The 15,932-nt window shown below is 40.5% G+C and overlaps 1 protein-coding gene across 1 annotated transcript in view; it reads right to left on the bottom strand.

Annotated features, from left to right (window-relative positions):
- The window catches only part of PHACTR1 (phosphatase and actin regulator 1), a 552,716-nt gene that overhangs the window by 450,252 nt on the left and 86,532 nt on the right, over nucleotides 1–15,932 (bottom strand). The window contains 1 exon segment of the mRNA XM_011989667.1: nucleotides 7,329–7,344. Within this exon segment, the coding sequence (XP_011845057.1) occupies nucleotides 7,329–7,344 (16 nt within the window).

Below are 15,932 nucleotides of genomic sequence, written 5' to 3'. Positions count from 1 at the left end.
ATGGAGCTTCCTGGGGTTTCAACCTGTGGTTTAGGAGCTGAGCCACATTCATTGATGCTTAACTTCTCCCTCTCTCTCTCTCTTTTTTTTTTTTTTGATATGGAGTCTCGGTCTGTCACCCAGGCTGGAGTGCAGTGGCACGATCTCAGCTCACTGCAACCTCCACCTCCCGGGTTCAAGCAATTCTCCTGCCTCAGCCTCCTGAATAGCTAGAATTACAGACGTGTGCTACTATGCCAGGCTAATTTTTGTATTTTTTAGTAGAGACGGGGTTTCACCATGTTGGCCAGGATGCTCTCAAATTCCTGACCTCAGGTGATCCAACTGCCTCGGCCTCACAAAGTGCTAGGATTACAGGCACGAGCCACCGTGCCTGGCCCATGGTCAACTTCTCATGCACTTCTCCTTTACATGTGAGTATGGAAGACACAAATACATTGAATAACCACATTGGTAGACCTCAGAAAGATTTTGTGTCTATCCTACACAAAAACAAGTAAACTAAAGGTCCTTCCTGAAAATCTTAGATCTCCATACCAGGTTTTTCAGTGAGAAAATATTTGGAAGTGGTTTGAAAAGGTGGAAGTGATAAACAAAAGTAAAGGCATTGTTCTCATTTCTCAACAGCACCTAGGGCAGGTTTCTTTTTGCCTATTTTTTCCTTTCTTGGGGGGCTCGGTTTCAGTGATGGTAATGATGATTTTTTTGAAATAAAGAGTTTATATAAACATTCTCATATCTTAGCATCTCAGCCTCTTTTCTCAATCAGAAGAGGTACACTTGAATACGTTAAGTTTGAAACAATAACAAATTCAAGTTTTAAATTAAATGTCTCGTGCTTTGATTTCTAATTAATTTCTGTTTTCCCTTCCCAAAGTAGAACCTGTGCATTTGTAAATCTCCTGGTTGAGTAACGCTTAGGTAAAGACACTCAAAGTATACAAGGCACTCCAAGATAAGAGAGGATGAGAGGAGAAAGCAGAGAAGGGAATGGAGAAGAGGGATGTTATATAAAGCATCTCTTTGCTCTGAAACAAGTTTTCATTGTACTTAGACCATTAGAAATACTAGTTGGCTGGGCGCGGTGGCTCACACCTGCAATCCCAGCACTTTGGGAGGCTGAGGCAGGCAGATCACGAGGTCATGGAGATTGAGACCATCCTGGCTAACACAGTGAAACCCCATCTCTACTAAAAATACAAAAAATTAGTCGGAATTGGTGGCACACACCTGTAGTTCTATCTCCTCGGGAGGCTGAGGCAGGAGACTCGCTTGACCTGGGAGGTGGAGGTTGCAGTGAACTGAGATCCCACCACTGCACTCCAGCCTGGGTGACAGAGCGAGACTCCATCTCAAAAAAAACAAAAAACAAAAAACAAGCAAACAAACACAAAACTTGTTTACTGATGAGTGAGTACTCAATATTTATGCCGAAGAGGTTAGGGAGGTAATACATGATTTACACTTGTATGCAATAATCACCCCCATCCCATTCCTCCATATAGTTAAGTTCTCAGTTTTTACTTTCTCTTCCATGTTTGAATCAAGTGCTGCTAGGGTGTGGAGTTGTTTCCTAGGAAATGAGTTGCTACATATTTAGGCAGCAGCAGAAATATGTAGAAACATGCTTGGGGTGATTAGTCTCTAAATAACTGGGCAACATGCCCATGCTTAGTTAATAACTAAGCAGAAACATGCTTGGGGTGATTAGTCTCTAAATAACTGTAAATTCTGGTATCTTGATAATCCCAAGAATAAGCTAGAATGAGGATCGTTACTGAACTGGAATCGAGGATACCTGACCCGTAGAAGTGGCTTTCCTGCTCCCATCTGATGTTAATTACTCATCCTGAACTCAAATCAGTGAAACAGACCTGCATCCCTCACTCCTTTGAATGATTATGGACATGACCTTTTTAAAGCTAAAAATAATAATATCATCTCTATACAGATTTTTAAAATTACAAATCACTTTCTCAAACGTGATTTCATTTGATCATTAGAACAACACTTCTTGGGATAGACAATAATTCATATTTCCATTTTATGGAAGAAAAAATCGAGACACAGTGAAGTTGTCTTTATTGTCCAAATTCACAAGTAATAAAGGGTGCATTAGGAGGAGGAAGCAACAGCTTTTCCTAACTCCTACATTACTGCATTAAGTGTGATGTTACCACCTGTATCAAATAAACATCCTGTCTGGTTGAAATATATGAGAGACTCAGACCAGCCGTTTGAGCTGCTCTAGTGTTCACCACAAGAGCTACTGTAGAACAAAAGAGCAAACTGAATAACTCCATGAAATATTTTGTTTGCAGAAAATAAAACAATACGTTGTAATTGCAGAGAATTTTCCTTTCACAATTACATAATGCCCATTCTCTGACTGTCACTCTAGGATATTAAATCAGGAGCCCCAGAAGACCTATAAAAATCCCTAAAATTCAACAAAAGAAAAGCACTATGGTATGGAAATAGAGTGGGAGATGAGACACACTGATCAGTTGGAAGATGCTGAGGTTTTGGCAGTGGAATGCCCAGTGTTCATGGTCTTCAAGTCACCATGAGTCAATGCTTTGACTGAGAAGTTGCAAAAGGTGCAGTTGTAGTGTTGTTTCGTTTGCTTCAAATGTTTTCCAAACTCTGGGCTTTATTTCCAGCTCATATCTCCTGCAAAGACACTTCTGGCATTTCCTATGCCTGCACTTTCTTGAATAAACATGGAAATACAGAACTGCTGTACTTTCCAACAGATTTCCAAATAGTAAAAAGGCAGCTGACTTGTGTGGAGAATTCTGGACCAATCCGCTTTGGCTACAATCACCTGGGAAATTTTATACCTATGTTGGTATGGGTGAGAGGCCAAGAATCAGAAGCAGATAATGACTCTGTATTTTAAGAAGTGATGCCTTTTTTCCTAAAGGTTTTGTTTTTTTATTGGAGCACAGCTGTCAACTCATTAGAGAAAATCCTAAAGAATTCTTTTCATAGCTGTGTATGAACATAGGAAGGACTGGCCAATGTCAATTCCTCATATCGTAGAATCTGAGTGGCCACAAATTCTTTGCAGCAACTCCCATCACGTGGAATCTACTTCCCACTCCTTGTGTCTGGGTTGCTCACGTGACTGACTTTGGTGATTAGCAAGCCGAGGCTTGAAATGTACTTACCTGCTGGAGTTTGCCCTCTGTAGCTGCTAGAACTCTTTGGCCATTGGATGAACAAGCCTGGGCTGGCCTCCTGGAAGATGAAATACTACCTGGATACAGGCCCAAGCTAGCCCAGACATCTCAGCTGACCCAGCAGAGTCCCCAGACATGTGAGTGAGGCCATCCTTGACCATCAAGCCCCAAAAGGCCTGTCCTAGACTGGAAGAACCACCCAGCCAGGTCACAGATTGCTGAGAAATAATAAACATTGTTTTAGGCTAACTTCTGGGTAGGTTTGTGACATAGCAAACACTAACTGATACACACCTGACTCCCCTAAAAAAATACAATTTAAGGCCGGGCACAGTGGCTCATGCCTGTAATCCCAGCACTTTGGGAGGTGGAGACAGGTGGATCACAAGGCCAGGAGATCGAGACCATCCTGACTAACATGGTGAAACCCCATCTCTACTAAAAATACAAAAACAATTAGCCAGGCATGGTGGCGGGCACCTGTAATCCTAGCTACTCAGGAGACTGAGGCAGGAGAATGGCGTGAACCCAGGAGGTGGAGCTTGCAGTGAGCTGAGATCGTACCACTGCACTCCAGCCTGAGCGACAGTCCATCTCAAAAATATATATATATTTAAAAGCAAACATTTCCTCATCTTTAATTGGTGGTGATCTTCCACAATATATAGTTTACCTTACTAACAGATGGTAGAATGATTTCAGTACTCATCCTTCCTGAAAAATGTAACCCACAGCTTCCACCTTACTGTTAGAAAAAGTGCAAAGGTTTGAGCTCTTTTCTCTCATTTCAGGAAGATATATCAGTAATAAACACTATCATCTATATAAAGAGTTACTCCATCCCAGTTACTGTGCTCAGTGTTTTAGATGCATTAACTCACTCAACTGTAGCAAGAGCACTAAGATGATTTCATTATTCCCATTTTCCAGGTTAAAAAACGGAGGATCAGAAAGATAAACTTGTCCAAGGTCCCACAGTGTATGGCAGAGCCCGGTTTCAATCTCAGATCTTTCTGAATCTCAACCACTTTAACTTGTGGTTTCCCAAGCCATTTATTATTGCTATGAATATGTTTATAACTTTCCTTGGTTTTGGTGGGTAGAAAGGTCTGCAAAAGGTACAGAGAGGAGTAAAAGTTACCAGAAAAGGGATACACAGGATGTGGTGATAAATTTCACCTGCTTCGTAATTTTACCTTCTATCACTCTCCTTGGTTAAAGTCCCCTTTGGAAAAAAGTCCACTCTCTCAAAATTCACTAAAAATAAGAAAAGGCAGTCAAGGTTTACAAATGATCATCATTTTCAGGCAACTTCACAAGTATGATCCTAATCCTATCTTCCTGACAATCAAAGAAGCCATATTACCACCGTAAAAATCCTGTCGTTACATGCATGCACATATATTTAATAGATTCACACACAGGCAGGCACACACATGTACCCACACACACAGAACCCTGTGTATTCTTCCTCTCCCTTCTGCAATAAAAATTATGAGTGTCCTTCTGAGTTGGCAAAGTTTTTTTTTCTCCTTTCTTTGTGGCTAGACCCAGTGTGGATGCTCACAGCAAAGACAAGCCATAATTCTATTGCACATCCTTCTGTAATCTAAATATTGTCCTGATCATTTGGTCATCTTCCTCAAAATGGGACTCCTAAATTCTTTTGACACTGGTCAACACATCTTTCTGACCCCCTCTAGCTTGTTACTGGGATAGGGAAGATTTTTAAAACCAAGCAAACAAAAGTCAAAGCCTGTCTTCTAGGTTGTGTCTACTGCTATTTTTATAGGCAAAAACAAGTTTCATTGCTTCTGAAAAACTATATGGTACCCTAAAGTTTTGAGAATAGAAGAAGGGTATAAGCTGTGATTTCACCGGACAATGACACACTGACAAATGTCTCCGAACCATGATGCAGTGTAATGCACGGCCCTCAAGAACAAAGAGTAACATGTCTCAGAGTAATGATTCTTCCCCCTGGGGAGCAAACCTAATCAGGCTTTATCTCTCCCTGACATGAAACCCTGGATACACACCCACAGAGTTTAATTACATAAGACTAATAGACTAAGGGGAATAGCTGAATTTACCTTAGAGAGAACTTCAGATTAAGAGAGGGATAAAATGTTCAAGAGATGACATCGTTCTTTGAAAGTCAAAAAGCATGGGGCTTCCCATAAGAGGGTAAGTGGTTCACATCTCTTTTGCATATATCAGGTATCATCAAGTACATTAAGGACATACGTTAACAGCTTCTTTACGTTAATGCCAATGTTCATGAATCTCTAAATTAAGAGCCTTTTATGCAGTTCCAATTCAGAGTTAGACATTTAAGGTAGCATTGGTGGAAAGTTCCAGAATCTGGTAATATTGTATAACTGTTGTTTACTTCCCTAATACGATCCACCTGCACGGGTGAAGAGGTGTGCTGAGTTAACGTTCTCTTGCCTTACCCATATTGGAGGGATCCTTCTCTTTGGAAGCTGAGCTAGGCCCAGGAAATACTGATTCTTTCACTTGGAAATGGAGCATAAGCCCATGGCAACCTGCCTTGCTCCCCTAGAAGATGGACATACACCAGGAGAAGAAAAAGGACTTTTTTCATGAAAACCTTTAGTTTCTTGTGGAAAGGCACCACCTAATATTTGGTGTTCAGTTAAGTAATACAAGTAGGCTAGACTGGGGAAAAGGACAAACAGTTTACATAGAGAGAAGAAGAAAATAACAGAAGACAAGGAAACAGATCCACCCTTTACCGCTTTTTCCAGAGAACTGTATTTTCCCCGTTTTGGATGTGAGCTGTAGTTTCACAAACGTGACTTAATTTGGGAGAAGGTGAAGGAATTAAGTAGCATCACGGCCTGCCAACCCACACCCAGTAAAAAGGGGAGGGTGATTATTTTCTTCCTTTCCCCTTTCTAAAGGACAAAGTAAGAACAAGCTTCATTAGCAACCACTGAGTACATGGGAACAGATTAATTTGTCACCTTTGCTGTTTAGTAGCAGCGATCTGGTTTCAGAGGGAATGATCAAAACAGGTAAGTCTGGTGTAGGGAGATGCAAGTAGAGAAAATTCCAGAGTATGAGGTTCTCAACAGAGATAGGAATCTTGGGAAGCAAATTTGGTGCTGGGGAGGGGGCAGTTCCAGGGTCTAGAAACAGAGGGAAAAGAAATACAGGCACTATCAAAACAAAACAATCATTTGCATTGCTTCAGTTTTAAGAGGCCTCTTGAGATGTTTTAGAGTGAAAAAGCAGTATCTACAGGTTGTTAAAATTTTCTCAAAACTGCAAAGAGTGTGGTGGCCCTCCTTATGGCATGGGGGATGTTTCTACATTGAACTGAAACTCAAAGCAAAGCAATTCGAACAGATTCTTTGAGCATGATTTTTAATTGTCTGCATGGGAGACTGTATCATTACCGTGACAGTTGGCACCATGATGGATAAACACAAAGTACTGAAGCTCAAAATTAATCTTCATTTTGTCACAGAGGAATTTGCAACTGTGCTCAATTCACTTGAAGCATGTTGTGTTTTGAGACAGACTTAATGGAGGATCTCTCACAAAGGACCAAGGATTTGGGCTCTTGGTTGCATGAAGCAGCCTCAGCAACTCAGAATCACTAAGGGCGGGGGATTAATGTCCATGGAAGTGGAACAATTAAAACATATTGTCTCAAGGGATACCCTTCAAGTGTTAGACTAACTGTATCGAGTATAGCTTTTTTATTTATTTATTTATTTATTTATTTATTTATTTATTTACCATTTGTAGAACATCTGGTGGGTGATGGCTTTCTCTAGGAGGCAATATATAATATGGTAGAGGTATAATACAGAATCTTAGCAAGTCCTGTGTGGTCAAAGCCTTATTTTACAGGTTGGGAAACTGAGGGGCAAGGAACTTACTCAGGTTCACATGAAACTAGGCAAAGCCTGATCAGGTACAAGAAGAGCAGACTGGTTAACTCCCAATTCAGTGCCCTTTCCAGAGAGTATCTGTGGCCTTTGCCAAATGACTCAAACAGCAAAGAGACATTTTTGGAGCCTCTGTACTGTGCCAGGCACACAGCACTTTTCATAAATATCTTTGCTTAATTCTTGCCACAAGCTAATGAAGATCGGGAGGTTGAGGCACAGGAGGCAGTAACTTGCTCATGACTCTGCGGCTCGTGAGGAAGGTGACTGGAGAACCCTGATCTTTGGATTCCTTCCTCTTTCATCACAACACCATCAACATAGTGCAGCAAGAGGAGTTCATACTCCAGAAATGGGCTGGAGCTTAGACCATGGGGCCGCAACAGGAAACATGCACTAGAAATTGCTGCTTCCTAAGGGGACACGAGAGAACAGAAATTCCACCTGACACCGAGGAGCTAAAATCAGGGTAAAGTTAAACGAGGGATGTGTCTTCACAGGGGAGATGGAACAGAAGGAGCTGGACTGAGAATGAATAGCAGTGCTCAGAACTGGGCATCCACTGAACCGACGCTTCTTAAACTAAGGTGTTTATGAATCCCCTGGGCAGCTTGTCAAAATGCAGATTCTGATTCAGTAGGTCTGGGGTGAGGGCCTGAGATCCTGTGTTCCTAGCAAGCTCCCCAAAGATGCTGATGCTGCTGGCCTGTGGGCCACACTCGGAGTGGCAAGGTTCTGGCTCTGATAATTTTCTTCTTCTGAACCTCTAGAGCACTAGTTCCAATGGTGACTTGCGCCTAGTGTTGGCCTTCGTCTAGCTGCCCTTAGTTTTTGCTGCAGTCTCTGGCCTGATTGTACAGCTTAGTTTACTAGTAAGAGAGGGATAGGCAGAAACTACAGAGTGACTTTCCAAGGCTATTATCACAGGCAGGGCTCTGAGCCTCTGCTAAGGGGCTGGTTGGTCATTAGCAGTTTGGGATGGCAGGAGCATACTCACACACTCTGGATGCAGCCTTCTCTAATTGCAGAGGGACTTGGTGTCTCTAAACTGTTAGGCTGTCGTCTGCTGACGACTCAGATAATTGGAAAGATTGCAGTAGAGTAGTGGTTCCTAAACCATGAGAATCTGGCAAAATCTCTGCCCGCTCAGCCTAGAAAACTGCACACATATGTAACCTTTTCCAGATAATTTCAAGGCGTTCATAGACCCCCTGAAGCTGGTTCATGAAGCTAAGGTTAAGTATAAGGCCCTTCAACTCTCAAAGGACTCTCAGAACTTGTGTGTGAAATCAATATCCTCGCACACATTTAGACAACACACATTTATAAAAATAAAAATGAGTTTCAGTGAAGTGCAATTTGTAAATATTTAAACACTCATTGAAGAGATGATTGGGGTTTCCTGTCTGTTTTTTCTCTCTCTGTGCATCCTTAATACCTAAGCTCCACCAAGTTGTAAAAAAATAATTTGAATTTTTAATGGTTTTTACTATCTCCTAGTTGACAAAGCTTCACAACCAATTAGAGAAATAAATTGGCTTAATGAATTAATTATTAAAATTCACCTCTGCTGCTACTGCCTCGGTCATGCTCATGCATATTCAAGGTACTCCCTCTCCTCAATGGTTTAAACACAGCTGAAGAGGCCTTCTTCTCTGAGGATTGCCAGGCCATGAAAGAAAATTGCTTATGGGCTTCAATTTGATGAAAGTCCAATTACACACCACTGAAATGCAATGGGAATTTCTGTAACAAGTCTCTCTTTTGAGTCCTAACAAACGTGCGATTTCAAACACAGGAAACCACGAGCAAGGGTCTGTTTGGCCTACTCGGAAATGTTGTGCTCAAATCACTAACATATCAGCAGAGAAAGGAGAAAGGCATGAGGATGGGAAGTAAGGAGCCTACAGACAGCAGGGCTGAATAAGCGAGGGGCATTCACCAGAGTTCCGAGAGACGACTCAGTGGAGTGCAGGGACACTGGGCGTGGGCTCAGGAATTTGGATCCGAGACCTTGCTGGGTGGTTTATTTGCTTTATAAACTTGGGCTAGACACTTCGCTTCTTTTAACCTTAGTTTTCAGATCAGTGACACAGGGTGAATAATTCCTTTATCTTAGCGCTGTTACAAGGACTCCATGTGATTACACACTTAAAATATCAAACCTGGTGTTTTGTTTGTGATTCAAAAATGTTAGCACTTTAGCCACAAAAAGAAATGAAGCACTGAGAACATGCTACAGTGTGGACGAACCTAGGAAACACTATGCTAAGTGAGAGAAGTCCGACACAAAAGTCACATACTGTAGGATTCCATTTATATAAAATATCCAGAATAGGTAATCTGCAGAGACAGAAAGAGGAGTGATCGTTGCTAGAACTGGGGTGAGGGACAACAGGCAGTCACTGCTAAGTGGATACATGGTTTTCTTTTGGGGTAATGAAAACATTTGGGACTAGACAGAGATGGTGTCTGCACAACATTGTGAATGGACAAAATGCGATTGAATTGCACAGTTTAAAATAGTTAATTTTATGTTATGTGCATTTGCCTCATTAAAAAAAAAAAAAAAAGTAACTCTTGCTTGTCTCTTCCCCAGGCACCCTATAGATCAACTTCCTCTTTCCGAAAAAACAAAGGACCATGAATCTCTTTGACATCCTTAATGAAATCTTACCATGAACCGAGTCCTGTGTCGGCTGCCACAGAGACATAAGGGAAACTGAGTATGGACGATGCCTTCAGAAAGTCTACTACTAAGTAGCCAATCAGAGGCAGAACACTGAGTTATTTAAACAACAGTACCCGATGAAGACAGGCCCAGACCAGAGCTGCTTCAGAAAGGGTGATCTGTGTGGGGTAGAATAAAAAGGCAAAAAACAATGCAGCATGGGATATATTTGGGCTAACAGCCTCAAACTGGAGATTTGGTCAAGATAAGAATAGAAAGTAAGAAAGAAATCAAGCCATATCTTTCTAAATTGAAAGACAGCAAACATAAAATAAAATACATCAAGTACACTCATCTTAAGTGCACAATTCAATGGTTTTACATTTTTATATACCCTACTAACCACCACCATGTCAAGATATATAGCATTTCCAGGAGATCGAGACCATCCTGGCGAACACGGTGAAACCCAGTCTCTACTGAAAATACAAACATATTAGCCGGGCGTGGTGGCGGGCACCTGTAGTCCCAGCTTCTAGGGAGGCTGAGGCAGGAGAATGGCGTTAACCTGGGAGGTGGTGGAGCTTGCAGTGAGCGGAGATCGCGCCACTGCACTCCAGCCTGGGCGACAGAGCGAGACTCCGTCTCAAAAAAAAAGAAAACGTATACTTTCAAAAAGTCAAATTACTAAAACCCACAAGTCATTTTCAGCAATGAAACTATATTCTCCAGTGTAGCCTTATATAATCAAGGATTCATTTTATGTAATGGTTTTAAATAAACCCAGTGCTACATCTTGCCCAATCTCAATTGCATTTATTTAGGAGGTTTATGTGACCAGGAAAATTGTAATCTACTACATTTTTCAATGTTGTCTTCAAGTTATCACACTTCCTTCCTTCTATGATTTGTGAAACTCCCTTATGTAATCTATGACTGACAATAAAACAAGCTAACAGAGCATCTTACTCTATCATGCTAAATCTCATGTCACTTTAAAGCCCATGAAATAACCCAGGAAATCAATCTCACATTGGATAGGCTATGGAAGAAGTCCTCAGAGCACCTGCTGAATCTACACATGAGGCAAAGAAACATCTAAGAGGAGTGAGGACAGGCAACTGACACAAAGCCCGCCAATGAAGAAACGGACTGTTCCCCAAGTGTGCCCTGCCTGATACTCATGGTGACTGGGTGACCAAGCAGGCTCTTTCTTGAGGAGCTAGAATGTGAGAGGCATAGGAAGAAGACATACAATAGCATAGTGCAGGGGCAAAGAAGCACAGAGAGAAAAGGAAGTGAGCAGAAAGGAGTCGAAGGAGAAAGGAGATAGATACACAGAGGTAGCTGGTGGGAGGGGAGGAAGAAGATGCATGAGTGGTGAGAAAAGCAGAGTCAACCACCCCAGTTATGAGCAGGGTACACCGCGGCAGTCACTACCTGGACACTATGGGGAGGACGCTGGAACAAAAGCCTTTGATGACACTTTCTGGCAGATGGAGCAGCCTCCCTGTCCTGCAGCTGCTGAGACCTCCCAGGTATGGAGTCTCAGGATGGGGTCTCATGTTGGCATCCCAGGATGGGGTGCCAAAAACCCCATCCACTGAGAGAACACAGTGCATCTCTGCATCTGGAAACCTGAAGAGCGTCACACAAATTCTGCCTTATATACAATTCAAAGACAGCGTTTTTCTAGATGCCAGGGGATGTGGAGGGATGGAAAAGCAGTATAAATTATCTTACGCAAAAACAAACAAACAAACAACAAACCAACCCACCACAATGCAGGAACAAGAATACTTTGGCATGAAGCCAGGAGCAATTTTGGCCCCTTTGTATCTTATTATCAGTGAGAAAAAAATGGGTTTAAGAATACCTAACTTTGAAATGTGTATATTTTATGAAGAGAAAAATAATATGAAGGTGACAATTCATTTTAAACCTACATAGATTTCATTTGATTAATTTCATTCTGTAACCACCAAAACAGAACGTGAATAATAACTAAAAGACTTGTTGGGAAGCAAATGTAACTATCCAGGCAATGGATCTGTCTACACACAGATTTTAAGAAAATTTGGTTCCTTTATTCCACAGTTTCATCTCCTAGTATTAGAGTCCTGAACACCTTTTGAGTATGAGGCCTTAAACTGTAATATCAAGATGATAAGAATTATTTTAAAATGTATTTATAGTTTTAGACATTAGTTAGAAGAATAAAAGAATCATACATTTTGCTGTCCAAAAGGGACAATTTTTGATACAATTTATTTTTTATTATTTTGGATGGAGGGCAAGTTCCAATCCATAGGCCTTCCCTATGTATCTGATCTTGTAAAGACAATTGTGAACTATAAAGCTTACTTAAAGCATCATTTTTTTTTTCTCTAAGAAAGACACCTGCACTCACATCTACCATTTCATTAGTGGGCATAATACTCCCTAGAAGTAAATAGAAGTTTTTATAAATGGAGAAACTGAAATGCTTGTTAGAGGAAAAGCTGAATGAAAGAAGATCCTTAAATGTAAATTCCTGGGAACAGAGTTTTGTTTTGTTTTGTTTTATCTGATAGAGCAGGGTTGATAAATAGGTTTCATCTCTCATACCAGTTTGGATAAATGGATAGTGGCTGCCAAGAATAACTGAGGTTTCACTGGGGCCTCTCAGGGCAGAGTACTAGGATTGATACCTATTGTGGGCACAGGAGTGGGGCTGGGTGTGGAATATCTGTATTCCTGCATTAGGGTGACTGATTTTTTTCAATGTCATAATAAAAGCACGTATGTAATATCAACAGTAGCTTTTATTTTCCATATTACCAAAGCAATAACTTCCACTGTAGAAAGTTAGAAAACACAGATAGCTTAAAAATAAGACAGTAGATGACTGGGCATGGTGGTTCACTCCTGTAACATCACTTTGGGATGCTGAGGCAGGAGGATTGCTTCACCCCGGGAGTTTGAGACCAGCCTGGGCAACACAGTGTAATTCCATCTCTACAAAAAAATACACACAAAACAAACCTTAGCTGGGAGTGGTGGCACATGCCTATAGTTCCAGCTACTCAGGAGGCTGAAGTGGGAGGATCACTTGAGCCCGAGAAGTGAAGGTTGCAGTCAGCCAAGATTGTACCACTGTTGCCTGGGCAACAGAATGAGAGAGAAACCCTATTACCCCCCACCAAGGAAAGAAGAAAAGAAGATGAAGAAGAAAAAGGAGAAGAGGAAGAAGAAGGAGGAGGAGGAGGAGGAGGGGGAGGAGGAAGAGCAGGGGAAGGAGAAGGAAGGAGGAGGAGGAGGAGGAGGAGGAGACGACGAAACAAAAAATCACTACTATTTTGTCACCTAGAGATGTGGCAACAACAGTGATAGGTATTCTCTTTTCTCACTGAATTACTATTTTCTAAAAGTGGGATACTCATGTAGTTTTGTAACCTGATTTTTAAAAATCTTCATCTTATCTCATGAAAACCTTTCTGTCACTTACAGTATCTTCCTTGTATTCCTTCGTACAAGTTTTATGTAGTTTTACCACTATTCTCATACATTATGACGGGTTCTAATTTTTACTCTTTTAATTACCCCAATTCCATAAAACATCTGTAGCCAAATCTTTTGGAAACATTATTAAATTGGGATAAATTTTTATGGGTGGATTTGTTGGAACAAAGTGAATGCAAATTACTTTCCATATGTACTGACGAATAGCCCTCCTGAAATGTTTCAAAAATGTATTCTCCACTAATTTTTTTAAAGTTAAAATATGTACTTTTAAATCTATCCAAGACTGAAAAATAGTGCCCAAAGACTGAATAAGATTTAGGAGACTGATAAAGCATCCTGTCGCATAGATCAGCAATCAGTGCTCCAAAAACTGGTTTCTGTTCGTGTGCTTACAATGAATCATATTAATGTCATATTGAGAACTATATAGGTGACAAAATAGTTTTTTAAACATGAAGATAAAGATGGAAAAGTTACCTGCTTGTCTTGAGTATCTTGACTCATTAGGTGGACTCATTAGGTCCAGTAGACTAAGTGGAAAATTCAGTCTCTAGATTACACTTGTTGACTGTAAATCTGCCTAAAGTAACCAAAGCTGAGGTGTGAGTATCTAAATCTTTACTCTCCTCAAAGCAAATTCAACACACTTTGTTGGGCAACGACATCATATGAGACACAGTGATGCAAAGAATACTGAAATGTGATCTCAGTTTTTAAAGCTATCACAACGCTATTGGGTGTTCAGCATAACAAATACTAGAATAGATGTAAGGAAACTCAAGATCTAGGGAGAAGAGGAAGCAACAAGCTATGCCTGTGATGCTCAGCGAAGGTTTATAAAGGAAGGACAATTTAAGATGGGTTCATTGGGAAGACTGGGTGATACGAGAGTTTCGATCAGAGTTCTTGTCTGCTCTTTGTAAGAATTTCACATGCTTCTGTTCTAAACAAAACAGTCTGCTGACAAACTAAAATACCTGAAATAAGCACCAATGAACAGGATCCTTCTATCTACTCTCTGTCCTGTCTTTCTCAGGTCCTTATATTTCCTGGGATTGGCACAATAATTAACACGGAGAATCAACTCCTCAGTGTACACTAGCATCCCTCTTGGTGTAAAATTTTCCAAAGTAGCACTATCTACCTCTTCAATGCCATCAGCCTATTGGGGAATAAAAGAAAATGGAGTAAATAAATACTTCATTTTGTCTCTTCTAGTTGCTATCAACATACACAAAAAATCCATTTTAGAAAGATATGATTAAATAATCCAAATAATATTCATTCCCACATCCATTTATGAACTACTCATTGGGTACCCACTCTGTACTAAGTACTGTGTGAGATTTTTTTTAAAAAAGCCCATCTCTATGAGATAATTAAGCACTGAAAAATCTATGAAAGCACACATGTGTTACAACATCATCTTTCAGAATCAGGCTCTTTATGTTTTGGGAAACAGAGATTTGTTTGCCAAAATACTGTAGCATGGAAGGAAAAAATAAGAATCTTTGTGTTTTTAACCACAACAGCTGCTTTGAAAAAAATGTCATCATAAAAATAGTTATGCATGAAATGGTAATTGCTCAACTTGTCATCTGATTGCTAGATTAAAAACTCCAGATTTGTAATTGCAGCTATCATGCAAACAAATTCACAATTCTGAAAATATATGTCCTGCTGGCTATGTTTTTTAAGGACAGCCATTTTGCCCAGGGATTTTGATGTAAAGTATTTTAATCATCCTAAAGATTGAAATTTATAGCTGTTACTGGTGAAAATGTATAACGCAGATCTGTTTTATAAAAAAATTATTGCTTCACTAAATAATAGTGTATAAAAGATAATTTTCTAGTATTAAAACATGCTAGGAATGGCAGAAGTTATACTCTCTAAAAAAGGCTTTAAAACATTTGATTATAGCTGGGCGAGGTTGATGAGCCTGTAATCCCAGCTAGGAGGGAGACTGAGGCAGGAGGTCACTTGATCCCAGGATTTTGAGGTCAGCCTGGACAACATAACAAGACCCCCTTCTCTAACAGATTATAAAAGAGAAAATTAGGGAGGTTCTTAGTCCATAAGTGAGGGAACAAGGGCCTGAATTAGGATTATGTGACTGAAAAGGAAGGGAAGTGAAATTAGTCTTTACAAAAGTGCCTCATACATGATTGGCAACGGACACAATGTACAGTAGGAGAGAAAAAGAGAAATGAACGTTTTCTTCCAGACTGAAAGTCTGTGTGATGACAAAGATGGTGCTGATGTCATGGGACCAGAATAGAGGGAAAATAAATATATTTAAGTGAGAGGATGGTAGACTGGCAGACATTGTGGTTGAAAATGGAGTCCCATCTAGGTTATGAAATGCAGATGAGGATCGCAGAAGGTGTGGATTTTGGAGGCAGGTATTAAAGCCTTGAGACTGGAGAGGATTTCTACAAAGACAGTGTAGAGAGAGAACTGAATCAAATACAGAATACTGAGCTATATTTGGGAAGAAGGGGTAGGAGAGTGTAAAATTGGGATTTGGGAAGTGGGAGAATAACAAGAAGGCAGCATTATGACACCAAGGAACGAAAGCTTCATGATAGAAGTTGTAGTCAACATTGGCAAATGCTGCTAGAAATTTGAGGATAAGAAAATAGGCCG

This window comes from Mandrillus leucophaeus, unplaced genomic scaffold (assembly GCF_000951045.1).
Source record: "Mandrillus leucophaeus isolate KB7577 unplaced genomic scaffold, Mleu.le_1.0 Scaffold36, whole genome shotgun sequence".
NCBI classification, from domain to species: Eukaryota; Metazoa; Chordata; class Mammalia; order Primates; family Cercopithecidae; genus Mandrillus; species Mandrillus leucophaeus.
This window is presented reverse-complemented; position numbering and strand designations above follow the sequence as displayed.